Source organism: Lacerta agilis, chromosome 11 (genome assembly GCF_009819535.1).
Source record: "Lacerta agilis isolate rLacAgi1 chromosome 11, rLacAgi1.pri, whole genome shotgun sequence".
NCBI classification, from domain to species: Eukaryota; Metazoa; Chordata; class Lepidosauria; order Squamata; family Lacertidae; genus Lacerta; species Lacerta agilis.
Genome location: NC_046322.1, coordinates 27,800,067 through 27,814,862, shown reverse-complemented (window position 1 = coordinate 27,814,862; position 14,796 = coordinate 27,800,067). Strand labels below are relative to the sequence as shown.

The 14,796-nt window shown below is 38.1% G+C and overlaps 1 protein-coding gene across 2 annotated transcripts in view; it reads left to right on the top strand.

Moving 5' to 3' along the window:
• Positions 1-14,796, top strand: part of IQGAP2 (IQ motif containing GTPase activating protein 2) — a 124,160-nt gene that overhangs the window by 68,940 nt on the left and 40,424 nt on the right. Inside the window, exons 6-14 of one of the 2 annotated variants that reach the window (XM_033164361.1) lie at positions 6,876-6,943; positions 7,290-7,403; positions 8,788-8,966; positions 10,066-10,153; positions 10,637-10,800; positions 11,217-11,304; positions 13,548-13,711; positions 14,065-14,225; positions 14,500-14,624. In XM_033164361.1, coding sequence (XP_033020252.1) covers positions 6,876-6,943; positions 7,290-7,403; positions 8,788-8,966; positions 10,066-10,153; positions 10,637-10,800; positions 11,217-11,304; positions 13,548-13,711; positions 14,065-14,225; positions 14,500-14,624 — 1,151 coding nt within the window. The remainder of the gene's footprint in view (positions 1-6,875; positions 6,944-7,289; positions 7,404-8,787; positions 8,967-10,065; positions 10,154-10,636; positions 10,801-11,216; positions 11,305-13,547; positions 13,712-14,064; positions 14,226-14,499; positions 14,625-14,796) is intronic. The other variant, XM_033164362.1, reaches the window with a different exon arrangement.

Below are 14,796 nucleotides of genomic sequence, written 5' to 3'. Positions count from 1 at the left end.
CTAACAGTAAAGAATTATATGTTAACCAACTCCCTTTCATGTTCCTCTTTTTAAGTGCCTTGGCCTCTTCTGGGGAGATCCACTTAGGTGTTTTTGGCGCTAGCAGCCCTTTATACCTTTCCCAGACTCTGAATAAGGCATTCCTGATAATATGATTCGTAAAGCCTTTATGGATTCTTGCTTTCCTGTAGTGAAGGTATGCATGCCAACCAAAGCGGTTGTCATGCCCTTCCAAATCCAACAGGTCCGTGTTTTTAAGTTGGCACCAGTCTTTAACCCAGGAAAGGCAGGCTGCTTCGTAATATAGTTTCAGGTTGAGAATTTTTCAATGTTTTGAAGGCAACATAGACATGGAAAAGTGATGGCATATTCCATAAGAGAAGTAAAACTTGTAAGAATCTCTGAAATGTATGTACACAACCTTCTGTGAATACACTTTCATGAAAGAATGTGTGAAAAACAATTTACCCCTCTTGAATTAGAAAAATAGAAATAGCATTTGAAAAGATAAAAGGATTAGCACTTACAGGTAGGTAGCCATGTTGGTCTGCCATAGTCAAAACATAATAAAAAATAAAAAAAATTCCTTCCAGTAGCACCTTAGAGACCAACTAAGTTTGTTCTTGGTATGAGCTTTCGTGTATTACCACTCTGAGCTATGTCTAACCTTTTTCTATTAAAAACAAAAACAAATAAGAGAGAGACTCTTCACCTTGGACACTGTTTGCAGTCTTTTCTACTTACTCTTCACTAGCTGACCCGGCCACGCATTGCTGTGGCTGATTTAGTGTAATGGGAAAGGAAGATGCAGTATAAAAGAGAAAGTGATGTCTTACCATAGGTCTTTGCGTTGAAGTTGAGGTTGTTTTGGTTTTCTTTTCTTGCTCGTTATTGTTTTTGTGTATACAGTATAACTCATTATTAGTATTGTTGTATTTTCTTATTCCTTTTTTTTGAATTGTTTGTATGTCTTGGATTGATGTTGTTGATGTGTATTGGAGGGCAGTATATTTGTTTGTATAGTATCAGGTTAGGCCGCCCGAACCTGGAAATGGTGGACGGGACGTTTGCAGCTGGCCTGACTGTGCCGTTGCTTCGCTGTGTACCTGCCGCTTCTATCAGCAGGCTGTGTCGGTGTTAGCGGGCAGCTGAGCTTTCCTACCGATCCGTCCGTCCTCCCAAAAGGCAGATGGGACGTTTCCGGGTGGCGTGGCTATGGCGTGGCTTCTCTCTATAGCTGCTGCAGGTGGCATCTAAAAGCCATGAAGGCCAAACTCCATCTTTGTGTGCGGGCTGCCTTTTGCGGGAGGCATGCTTGTTGATTGGATGGTGGCAGTGACGTCGGGGGGGAGGGATCAGCAACGGGTGTTGTGTGCTGTGCTATTTAACGTCCACTGGAGGGTGCTTTTTTGCACAAATTCACGGATTTACCTGGGAAAGGTGTGGTATTTTTACAATCTAGGTAACTAAGATCTTTTCCATATGGCCAAGGCATGTTGTGTCCAAATTTGAAGCCAATCGGTCAAGCGGTTACGGAGAAAGGCGAAAACAAACAAACATGCAGCTTGAATAATTTTATATATATAGATTGTCCTGTTTAATGTTAATGCCACTGTGCATTTACTGTCATTTCAATAAGCCTCTAAAGTCCACATACAACTAGTTACCTTAGACATTCAGGATACAGAAGCAGAAAAATGCCTCATTCCTGTTTCTATAGATATACTTTCACTTAGAAGAGAGCTTCGCAAGTACCATGTACAGTAGTTCTATTTAGGTTGGGGAACATAATAATAATAATTTATTAAAACGGTCTCAGAGCAGCTCCAGTTTATACAACAATAGGTTGGGGAACATGTTCACTGCAGCATTGATGTTTGAGTAACAAGCTCAGGGTTACAAATCTATTGAACTGTTCTACATCACATTGTGTTTTCTGAATGTGGAAATAGATTGGTAGATCTGTTCTGCTAATGCATGCATCATTCCTTTTCTTACCTGCGCACAACAGCATTCTGTGCAGATCTCCTTGTATGCATGGCAGAGCAATGGATCCTGCAAGGCAGCCATGGGGAAATTCTGACCCACAGGCCTAACTAGCTGCTCCCCCCCCCCCAGGTCTCCTCATTTGGCCTGCAAGGCTGTCTTGGCCAAGTCACTCCCACCTATCTCATAGGATGTCAAGTGTAGGACAGGTAAAGACACAGCAGAGCTAAAAAGCTTTATGCCTCTGCAAGCTCATCTGATTATCTGTGCTACCAAAGCACTATGTCTTTGCCCATGTGGTTTGATTTCAAAGACAAATTGGTCACCTGACATCATTGTCATGTCGGGTGACGGGTGAGGAGCCCCACCCACCTGCCTGCCTATAAGGGGACAGAGGAGTTAAGATTCTGGCCTGCTAAGTGGATCCACTTCTCCATCCCTAATCTGAGAGACTGTATTGTCTTTAGGCATAATACCTAATCTGTGCAGTTAACATTCCGCAGAATAGGGTTGTTCAGTCAGGGTGTCTCAACAGAAAATCACTTTGCTGCTTTTATAAGGCTATTAATGGCTATGAGCCATGACGGCTATGGTCTGTCTCCATGGTCAGAGGCAGTAATGCTTCTGAATACCAGTTGCTGGAAACTGCAAGAGGTACAAGTTGTCCTGCTTTCAGCTTTCCCACAGGCCTCTGGGAGGGCACTATGAGAACAGAATGCTTGACTAGATGGGCCATTAGCCTGATCCTTCAATGCTCTCCTTACGTTCTTGTGTTAGGAAGTATCTCTGTGTGATCATTATTTACAGACCACAAATATTGGAAAGCAAGTGGTGTCCAGCCTTTAGAAACTCAAAAACCTAATTGTAACTTTTTCTAATTTTCTCCAGTAATGCCTCTAGCGTCCGCTTCTCAAGCAGAATGTTAATCTTCATATTTTCACTCTTAGCTCACTATTATGGAAGCCTCCCCATTTTTATTTTTATTTTACAATTTCAGAATTATAAAGGTGGCTTGGGGGTACATTATTTTAATGACCTGATTTAAAAGAGAAAAGTAAATAGTGAACCCATTTTCTTGAAAAGCACTCTTAAATTCGAATTTGGATGGACTCTAAATGTTTTCTAGTTTTTGTTCATTGTCTTGCTTACTCATGTAAGCCATTGTGCTGCACACAATAAACAAATAAGAAATATTTCTAAATGTTTCTTAAATGAAGGACCTTTTTTATAATGCCAAATGAGTATTATATATATATATATATATACAGGCTGTGAGGGTGATACTATCCTAAAGTGATGTTGTTAGTGTGTTTAGATTCGAGTTTGAAACTGTTTCCTGAAGTGGTCACACATGGGACTCTTAATGTTAAGTAGCTTATGAAGGAATGGTTTGCTGAGTTCCATTCCAATGATGTCACAATTGTTCAGATGTTCTGCTGAATACTGAACAGAGCAAAGCTTTCAGATGTTTATATCTGCTGGAGTACTGAAGATGGCTTAATCAATGGTTTGACTGCTATAATAAACATGTGCACAGAGCCTTTCGCATTCAGCAGTGTATATCCCATATATTATGTATATATTAACTCTGTTGTGCAGTATTATGGCCTTTTGGGTTTTAACCTCGCCTAATTAGACGTGCATTGTTTAGGATGCAATCTGAGCCATCAAGTGCAACAGAAAATGTGGTTTAGCTTTATGATGCTATCCTAATACTTGGAAGAAAGACGTTTAAATATCAAAGGCACCCAGTCCCAGGTACACGTGCTTAGGTTCAGTTTGTTTAATGTGCAGTTTATGCAGTTGTGTAGATAGCTGAATGTCAGTTGAATGAATGGACTTTCTCCTCAGGAAGATAATTGTCTTTTGAAATCATGTGAAAACTCTTCAGTGTTGTCGTTGCTTGTTGCACATGTGAGGCGTCACTTGCTGTTGCACTTACAAAGAGATGAATACGCAAATGTGAACAGGGCCCCAGTTTCTTCCAGATCTGGTTTCCTTGCCAACAGCAGAAATACTGGGCAATATCTTAATACAGTACTATGCAAGCAGACTTCCACTTGTACGACAGGACTTCTCACTGCAGTTGTCTGCATTCGTCCCCTCCCAACCTCTGGAGCAGACGGGGAGAGCATATGGTGAACTGCAGGCCCATTCCACTTGTGAGAAGTCCATCCCACTCAGAGACACACAGCACTGGATATTCCCCATTGTATTATTGCATTATGCTACTGTCCCACAGTGAATAAAAGAGGGACCTGCATTCAGATTTGAACATCTGATGCTACTATTTAATCATAACGTCATATGATGTGAAACTCAACAGGAAGCTCCTATCTTGACTGCCACCCACTGCTCTGGTTTCAGTGTCTGATTTGGGGCTTTAAAATTTCAGCGGCGTTTTGTGCGACACCAAAATGTGCCCCCCCACCTCTTGCCTTCCATTGTTTGGCGTTGTTGCAGTGGCCCCTGTGGCTCCTCTCAGCTCAGTAACCAGTTGCACTTCTCTAAATCTGCCTCTTGCTGGTCAGTGAAAATCTTTAGAAGAAGATGTCATATTTAACTTTTCTGTCTTCTGTTGATAGCTTGTTTGTCTGTGGATTTTAAGTACTGTAATTACTTTGTCATATATAATGTTGAACACCTTTCATAATTAGTATTGAGTTGTTTGCTGAAAGCATACCGTATTTACTGGAGTCTAATATGCACCTTTTTTGCCAAATTATGCTGCAAAAAATGGGTGCGCATTACATTCGATGGCACATTAGACTTGAGTAACTACGATATTTCAGTCTTCCTTTCACCTGTATACAGTACCCTGTACACTGTAATAAATTTTCCCTTAAAATCTAAATGCCTTCTAATAGTTCTTTGTTCCATATTCTTAACTTGTAATTAGATTTAATGTGAATTCTTCTTTCTATGGCTTCACAGTTAATATTTGTTTTTTAAGCAGTTTTTGCCCATACCAATTTTGGCTGTGTGCTTAAAATTCTCAGCTCAGGTACAGGTGTTTAAAAATGCTTGTTAGCACAACATCAAATACAGCAATCCATGTGAATAACTTCTCATATTAAACACCGAGGAAAGGAGCATGTTAAATACAGTTTCTTGGTGTAGTCATTATAACCTCAAAGCATTTGTAGTAATATTAAGATGAACATGTTACCAGTACTTGCAAACTTAAAAACAAAATTCTATTGCCATCTAGTGGTAAACAGTATTCTCACAAATGATCTCTGGGCAGTGGGGAATATGCCACTCCATAGAAATTGTAGTTGTCATGTCAAGGTATCATAATTGGTGTATCAGTGACTAATTGTGTCAATGAAACATTGCATTGGTGCCAACTTGAAAACAGTTTGTAGGCTTCTTCTTAATCCTAGGAAGTTTAAATGGAGTTTTTCACAGAAATCTTGAACAGCATCTAATAAAGGGAAATAGTTATTGAAGGCCTAATGCTGCTTTTAAAAAAATCTAAAACAAGTAGGGTAAGATGGGTATTTGGTGTCAGAAGCAGCCAGTGAAGCTTAGGAAACTTGCCTATACCACTAGCTACTAATTCTTTAGGTCTGAGATCAGTTCTTCTTGGTTGCTATCTAAGCTGGGAACTCTCACCCTTGTGGGGGGGGGGGACTTTATTATTATAACATATTTTCAAGCCATTTGTTAAAATGTCAAGTTTTGCAAACTTCTAGCCTTTTCCCTTGTTGCCTCTCTGACATCTAGCACCTAAAGTCTAAACCAGGTTCAGTGTGTGAGACTATATTAGCTCACAGTCTTTTAATTTTTGCCTTCTCTTTGCTGAATCATGCTAGCCCAAATTTTGAAATGTTAAGCTTCCCCAAGTGGGATCTCGCCATTCTTTTTAGATCTAAAAAGTGCCCAGACCACTGATTATACTGTCTAAATAGGTTTGAGCTGCTTTGACTATGACTTCTAATAACAACTTTGATTAGTCCCTTGTGTAATCTTAAAAAATTCCCCAAATCCTTAACAGTTGTTAATTTCACATGGCAGGAAGACATGAATAAAGATGTGAATTTGTTCAGCTGTTGTCCAGATGGTTTCACTATACACATTTTAGAATGGTATTAATACAGACATTTCAAACAACGCTGAAACAAAAATAGGGGTTCTAGGATTGTCTTTGTGTATTTTTTTTTACTTCCTTTCAGATACTTAAGAACATTTGAGTATTTAATGACAAATAAGTTGATTTTAAAGGTGGAAATATGTAAGGACCCTTTTCTTATTAAAAAATAAAACATATATTTAAGTTCTTGGGGAAAACCAAAATGTGTTTCTTTGATTACTAACCTACTGTTTTATTCAGTATTTGCTTGAGGATGGGAATCCCAAAGCTGGCAACAGTGTTACTTAAAATACTGTTTTCAGAGGAAAACAGGTTACATTTATTACAAAGGAGAATAGTCATGCCTGTTGTAACAGAAGCAACAGAGAGTCCTGTGGCGTGTTATCGACCAACAAATACATCGTGGAATGAACTTTTATAGGCTGAATGTACTTCATCAAATCCTAATAGTAATAATAACGCTCATAATAATATTTATTTTCTTACAAGCAATCAGTATATAAATTTTATGAAATAAATTAGGGTTGCCATATTTCAAGAAGTAAAAATCCATAGCTTTGTTGTTGAGTTTTTTTGGGGGGGAAATAAGCCTCAAAGTTATGATACTCAAACACACACTTTCTGGTTCTGTTGTCAAAAACCCGTACATTTTGCTGATTTTTCAAAATTCCATCCCGGATGCTAATTTAGCCATTTGAATCCTGGACATGTCCAGGAAATTCCAGACATGTGTCAACCCTAAATAAATAAATGTCTTGTGATATAACACATAATTTCCCTTTTTCTTTTGCAGCCTTTACCTGTTTAAACTAGGAGTTGCTCCACAGATCCAAGATTTGCTGGGGAAAGTAGACTTTACAGGTACTTTATTCTTTGAAAATATTTTATTGTATTTAAACCCCATGCTCTACTCCCCCAGCATTCTCCATGTTTTTTATGCTGAAGTGGGTGTAGAGTAGCTATGTGAAAAATGTGCTTCTGCTTTATTAAAAGTTGCTGGTTAACAAATCCTTTTTATTTATTTTCTCCCAGCCTGTGATTTTTCTCAGGCGGGAGGAAAAGGCCAAGCAGAATTGGAAGCATAATTGTGTTAAAAGCCACTGCCCCCACCCTACCCCAAGCATTATTATTGTGTATGTTTTATCATCTAAGAAAGCCTAATTTGGTTTGTTGATGCCTTCTCCCATTTTTCTCCCTTCATAATTAGAGGAAGAAATCAATAACATGCGGAAGGAATTGGAGAAATATGGTATACAGATGCCGTCATTTAGTAAAATTGGAGGCATCCTGGCCAGTGAGCTTTCAGTGGATGAAGCTGCGTGTAAGTGAGCCCTAATCAAAGTGTTACATAAGAACATGCTGACATATAATCTCAGATATGGTAACATGTTTTAAAGTTGCTTTAACTTCAGATATCATTTAGAAACTAATTAGATAAAGTAAAGAAAACTCTTTTTAAATAATTCTATGGTGTGAGGTATTTTAAAATCAATTCCTCTGCCTTAAACTTTAAAGGAAAAAAATACAGTATTGAGTACACAGACATATTTCACGTAATGAATGCATTGTCTAGTTTGTTCCTGTTGTTAGCAGGGGATAGAAAGGTTTTTAGCCTTGACCTCCTCTGTCCTGATCTGAATCAAGGTGGGGTGGTTAATGGTTCCCCCCTCCCCACAAATTAAGGCTCTCTGATTTGGATCAAGAGAATTGCAGGAGGTAAGGGTAAACACACACAGAGGGAGGGGGGGTTAGGAGCATAATCCAGTTCACTGGGCCCCACACTGTCAGTTTGTGATTAAAAACAAACTACCCATGTAAGAGTTTAGATACATAGCAAATACATAGCTGGCATACAAATCTCATCATCCCTGACCAGTTGTCTATGCTGCCTAGACCTTATGGAAGCTGAAAAACAGCATCTAGAGAACTGTACCTTTGCTTTGACTATTTAGTAGATTCTTGTACAATGAGACGGCAGTCCTATATATAATTAGATATACTCCTGAGTAGATAAGTGTAGGATTGTAGTTTGGCCAGAATCCAAAGTAGACTTAAGCTGTGTGTACATGTTATCATTCAGTGCAGTCTTTGAAGCTGTGTGCAGATGACGTTAGCCATAACCCATATCTGTCCTGTAGTATCTTGAGAAATACTGCTGTATTATTTGTTTTCCCTCAAACCAGCTTCCAGCTGTTTTGAAAACTTCACATTTAAAGTGAGGTGTGTACATTGCGACAGCCTTTGTGTGTGCATTTGCAGATGACAGCTTCATGAATAGGAGTTGGGGAGGTGGTTTCAGGTATGGGGAAACCAAACAGGTAATATGCAGGGGTGAAAATATCCCCCTGCGCTCTTTCTGGTGTGAGCAGCAACATACAAATGCAAGTTGAAACGCTTGGACGCTACAGTGCTCTATGGCTCCATGCCCCTAATAATCTTTATTTATTTATTTTTAAGTGAGGTTATTTGGCAGAAGCTATCTGGTTTGCTAGCTCTTTTGGGGGGTGGGTGGGTGTTGTGCCTATAATTGCCTGCAAGGGGTCTTCTCAGTATCACCAGTTTTGCTCTGATGAAATGGATATTTTGTGATGCCATGTCAATTTCTTAGATTTCCAGATGTGCCCTTGGGTTAAAAGCATTGGAGATTCTTGAAGATTAGGCAAACTCAAATTTATTTTTAAATGCTGGACTCTTATTCTTTTCAGTGCATGCTGCAGTAATTGCAATTAATGAAGCCATTGAGAAAGGAGTAGCAGATCAAACTATCAAAACACTGAAAAATCCCAATGCTATGTTAGTTAACGTGGACGATAATCTTGCCCATGCGTATCAGAAGGAGCTATCAGAAGCTAAAAAGAGAAAAGAAGAGAATGCAAGACTGAAGGTACTCTAATGGAATATTCCAATACTCTTTTAAAACTGGGTATAAATTCAATTTGAGTTAATTTTATTTACATAAAATAGCATGGTGCATTATTCAGCACCAATACTCCATAAATCAAACCAAATAGCACACAATGGCAGATACCCTGAAGTTACTCACGGCCATGTAATAATGAGTTGTGTATGTTACATCTGCTCATGACAATCTAGGAAATACAATATTTATTTGGACCCTCCATGATTGACAGAACAGCATTTTAGAATTTGTGTCAAAATGTTCTAGTTCCAAAAACCAATATATAAACCACTTAGAATGCAGAGTTTTATTATACTTGTTTCAATGGAATGTGAGTTACTACGGAACAGTTAAAATACCCTTAATGCATTTATATGACAGTACTAAAACTTCAGGCTTGTAAAACCTTGCAGTGACAAATTGGCTTGTTACTAGCAAAGCATTTGTTCATGCAGTGCTCCTCTTAAATTCATGTCATCTTGTGACAATAATGCCATCGAAATTCCTAACAAGTGAAGGTTAATAAACATTGAGAATGCAAGAGGAGGAATGGTTGAGCGACCTTTTGAGGTCATATCCAAGTCATTAGGAAGTAATTAGACATGGATGATTTTGGAATAGAATTCTTGGTTCTGGCAAGGGAGCTGGACTGTGACTCATGTTTCTCCTTCAGTTTATTTGAGCATCTAGAGGCTGGAATTTAAAAAAAGAAACAGTTGTGCCAAGTTTGGGGTGATGCATTCTTCCTCCTTAGGTCTTTGTTCAACCCTCATACAATTCCTACTCACGTTCTGAGTTACTACTGTTTATAAACAATTGGTCTAAAGCTTGTAAATTGTTAGAAAGTAAAGGCATACTCATGTTTCTCATGTTGGTGGTATTGCTATATTTTAAAGAGGGATTTCTAATTTAGCTGCTTTTGCACAGTTTCATTTTGTATCAATAATGGCCCTTACAAGTCCCCCCACCCGCACTGAAATTTGCTTTCCGTAGTGAAATTTCTGTGTGTTTACACAAACACCACCCACCTTGAAATCAGGAGTGGACATTGTCCTTTGTTCAGTAACGGTATTGTTGCTTTCAGAATGGCTCAATTTTGGAGGAGGAAAGAGATGTATATGAAGAGTTGCTAACACAAGCTGAGATACAGGGAAACATCAATAAGGTCAACAGTGAGTAATCTTCCCGGAGTCCCAAAACTTTAAGATTTGTGTATTTGGCTTTAATTCCAGTGGGAAATATCAGAATATTTAATTTAATTTCACAGTTACTTTAATTCTTAAACCTTACATATATTAGTTTATCTGCAGTAATATGCAATTCTCTGGAACGCGGCTTGCTATTTTATTACAAACTTGAGTGAGGATACTCTTCCTTGGCCTTTGCATTCTTAATAACAGCAGGCTTGATAATTGATGCATAGCTACTTTTATCTGCTTTTCTCTCTCTTCTGCTAGCTGCAAAATACTGTAAATTTTGACCCCCTCTTACATGCTGCATTTTAGCCCCGGGTCCTTAGAATTAAGAAAGTTTTAGTTCTAATGTGTCTGGCACACTTTGATGTGTGTTTCATTGGAAAATGGTGTGAGAGAGGGCTTTGAGAATGAAACTCGTTCAAAATATTCTGCTGTCTGTAAGCATTGTTTTCCTTTCAGTTCACGTGGCTTTAACCCAAGTGAACAAGGCTATTGACAGGCAAGATGAAGGGGCACTGATGGCAGGCTTGACGAACTCTGCACTGAGCCTGCTTGAAGTTCTGCCGCAAAATTCCTCATGGTATCTAGCACAGTTAATTGACACTAAAGAGCAGAGGATGCAGGTAACTGAATGTAACACCTAAGTGTGACACCTAAGTTTGCCTTAACCTCTTTAATTTTAAAATAAGATTTCAACATTACCTGTGGCTCTCTTATGAATAGCAGAGAGAAGCTTGCAAATACACACACACTCACAGAAACACACAGTGGCAACGCACCACATACTTTTTCAGCTATAACAGAAAAAAATATCCAATCCTAATTTGAAAAAACAACAAGTCTTTGGAAGCCCACAGAGCTGACTTTTCGAAGAAATACTTGTGAACTGTTGCTTAATGAAAGCACTTGGAGGAGATAAAACTTCCCATTCCATAGAAAACTACACACAGCAGTTCAAAATGAGTCATAGTACAGATTACTCATTTTTCTTTTGATTTAGAAATATGTAATGAAAATCTTTTTTCCCCATATATGTTAGATAGCGGGGGTTCCAATTATGTTCGACAAAAGTGAGATACAGAACGAAGTTAGTGTTGCCAATGAGGAAGCAGACTTTCGTAAATTTAGTGAGTAAATTGTTCTTAATTTTCTCTTGTATCTTCATCACGTGGTTAACCTTAAGGCTGGACAACTACGGCAATTACTAGAATCGTGGTTTCTTAAAGGTTTATTTTGTCACTTTTTTTTGGAGGTGTCAGCATTACTGAGTCATTAATATTCTCTTCTAAGATGGCATTCCTACTCTTGTCACAGTTATTCAGTCAATGTATTAAGTACACCGTCTGGTCTTCTGAATGGAATTTGCTCACATATTTTGTATGCACAAACAAGAATTTTAAAACCTCACACACTCACAATTTGCTCTTAAGTTAAGGGGGTTCTAAATTTGCAGGTGTATTTCTATCTGTTGCTTTTCTTGTATTCCTGAAGTTTTAGAATTCTTCATCTTTGGGAGTATTAAGCTTGAAATTCACTTTCATCTCATGCTTTCTGTCGCTTAAGTCTTCTTTTTGCTCTGTATCATTTCATTTTAATCCAACAGACTAATCGTCCTTTGCTTGCTATGCATTCACAGAAAATGGGGCAGTGCATTTTTTTTATTTCATTTGGGATATGTATAGGGATCTCTGTTTGGGGTTTCTTCCAACTTGGGCAATTTTAAAAAGTGTATTGCTTCACTATGTGGAGTACTTGCATTCTTCATAAAGTGTTTATTCAAAAGGTAATTATTCTATTAATTGAATACAGGCTATAATTCTATATAATCTAACTGGGCACATGATGTCTTCTAGTGCCTTGTTGTCCATTTTGATAAGGGAGTGAACTCATAAAGTCTTGACCTCTATCATCCTCCATTGTTATCTATGGGACCTTTTCTGAGCCTTGTAAAATCAAAAAGATATTGTGTAAGTGAGCAGAGTCTTTATACCATTTTAGGTTAGTTATCACTATACCCCCTTCTTTCTTCAGGTAGCCAATGCCTCTTGTTTGCATGAATACAATTTAGAAGATTATTAACATGAAAGAGATGGGTATGCTTTGAATAAGTAAAATTCTGAATAAGTAAAGAAGGCGCAGTAATATCACCATACTTGTTACAGAAACTCTGCCCAACTATAAGAATAAACAAAATAAAATAAAAAATTCATTCCAGTAGAGACCAACTAAGTTTGTTCTTGGTACAACTATAAGAATGTTAGTTTTGACCAATTCTTGAGCTTAGTTGTTAAATCTTTTATCAAGGTAGTAAAGTTCAATTATTATTATTATATACCCAAGATAGATTCTTGGGTATATTCACTTCCAGGTATTTACAATAGGCATTACAGAGTTCCAGGCCAGTCATTTTGTGCCAGTTCAGCTGCAAGTTTGGCAAGGTATACATACACAACAGCTCAGATTTGGCGAAGTTAACAGCGAACCCAGATATCTTGCCAACAGCATGAACGTCTTGATAAGATGGGTTCTCCCACCCCCCAAAATAATTCAAAACCTTTTACACAACCCTTTAATAATGTCTGAGAAAATAAAAATGCTGTCTGCTCCCGAAAACCATGTCCTGTTGACATCAATTGTACCTTCTTGGGAAGATATTTAAGAGTTGGGAACACACCACTGAAAAGACGTGCATATGTCATGTACTTCATTGCAGTATTAGACTTACTGCTGTCCATTAGACTTAAGGGCAGGAGCCCTGTTCCAGCCCATCCTTGTGTGCATGGGAAAGCCTGTACACAAGTAGAACCTCAGCCTCTAGATGAGAAAATGCTTTCCATTTTCTTTCAACAACAGGCACGTGTACATAGGTGCATCTGAACAGTTTTGTAGTATCAGGGATTTCTAGTCTGGACTTAATACCTGGCAAAATCATAATAAGATTTTATTTTCTTTCATTTGAAAGAAAGGTGGAAAGAAATATGTCTGGGTTCAGTGTTGGCACTTCTCCACTTGCTTTGTAATCATATCTGCCCATTCACTCAAACTGCTGTGCTTTTACCAGTCTCTGTAATTTTTTAAAAATTAACCCCCCCAAAAAAAACCCCAAAAGTAATTCAAACAAGGCATGTAAATTAAATACCAAGCATAAATTAAACATTTGCACTATTCTGAGCACACTTTCTTTGCAGGTTTTTTCTCCTTAGTAACTTGACATTTCTACTCGTGGTCTGGAGTTAAGTTCCCCTTGAGTTGCAAAACTGGTCTGAGCAGGCTTTCTTGGACATTGGTATCACTAGGAATATAAGGTACACAGTATTAAACTAAGCAGATGTGTGGGGACTTCTGATGTCGTTTTTCCTCTTGCCCCTAGAACTTATAGCAGTTGATAGTATCAACGCTGCAATTCGTAACTGTGACCCCAGTAAGACAATTGCTGCTCTAATGAAACCTGAGGGTCAGTTGTGTGATGTTTACCCATCTGCTGCTAATGTCTATCAGACTGAACTCTTCAACCTTCAGCAACAGAATGCTGCGGTAAGACGGAATCAGTTGATTGCATACTTTAATATCTTAATAGGAAAAGGGAAGTAGAAGAGGGGGAAGAACGGACGGAGAAAATGGCAAAAGCAAAGAAGAAAAAGAAAGCAATAGTGTATGGAGTATGGTTGACAAAGCATTGGTTTTCCTTAGTGTTGTCAATAAAGTTCTCCCATGACTTAATGTGACTGAGTTACAATGAGGTCATGTGCTAGTTAATAATCCTCCCTTCAACAGTTACTTAAGATTAGACTTTTCTAACCTTAAAAAACTGAATTTAAGCTATAGATCCTTTTTAACTTGTTGCTAGCTGCTTTATTTCTCTGCTGATCAGAATATATTCTTTTCAGAAATACTTGGCTCATGATGAACTATCTATTGCTGTTGAAATGCTATCAGCAGTGGTGCTGCTAAACCAGGCTTTGGAAAGCAAGGACATAGCGGCAGCAAAGATTCATCTCAGCAACCCATGTGTTGGCTTTAATAACCTGGAAGAAGAGAATTTGCAGCGGTAAAAGCTTCCATTCGTTCATATTACTGAATGCTTACTGGGTAGGAAATTACAGGAATGCTAGCTGATTGCAAACTGCTGCATGTATGTGTGAGGGGAGGTGCATGTTCTGCATGCTTCCACCTGTAGATAGGTATGTAAAACTATGTATTCAGCTACAGTAGTCTCCTTTTAACTATAGTAAAGTATATATAGCATTAGGCCCAGAACAACTCCTACAATGCATAAGATTTCAATTGCATATTGTGATAAGATTTTAATTCTCTTCCTACAGTTATGCTGATACCCTGATGTCTATTAAATTAGAAGCGTCATCTCAAGGACAAGAATATTTAAGCTGGAATGATATTCAGAATGCTATTGATATGGTTAATTCACAGATTCAAGAGGAAAATGACAGTAAGTGTTTTGTTGTTCCCTCTAGGTTTGGTCTACAAATTTAATCCAGTGAAGTTTAGTAGTGGTTATCTATAAATCATCTCTTTCTTGAATGACATTTATTTATTCATTCATTCATTCATTCATTCGAGTTGCATGTTAGAGATTTTACAGTTTAAGGCTTTCAAAGTAA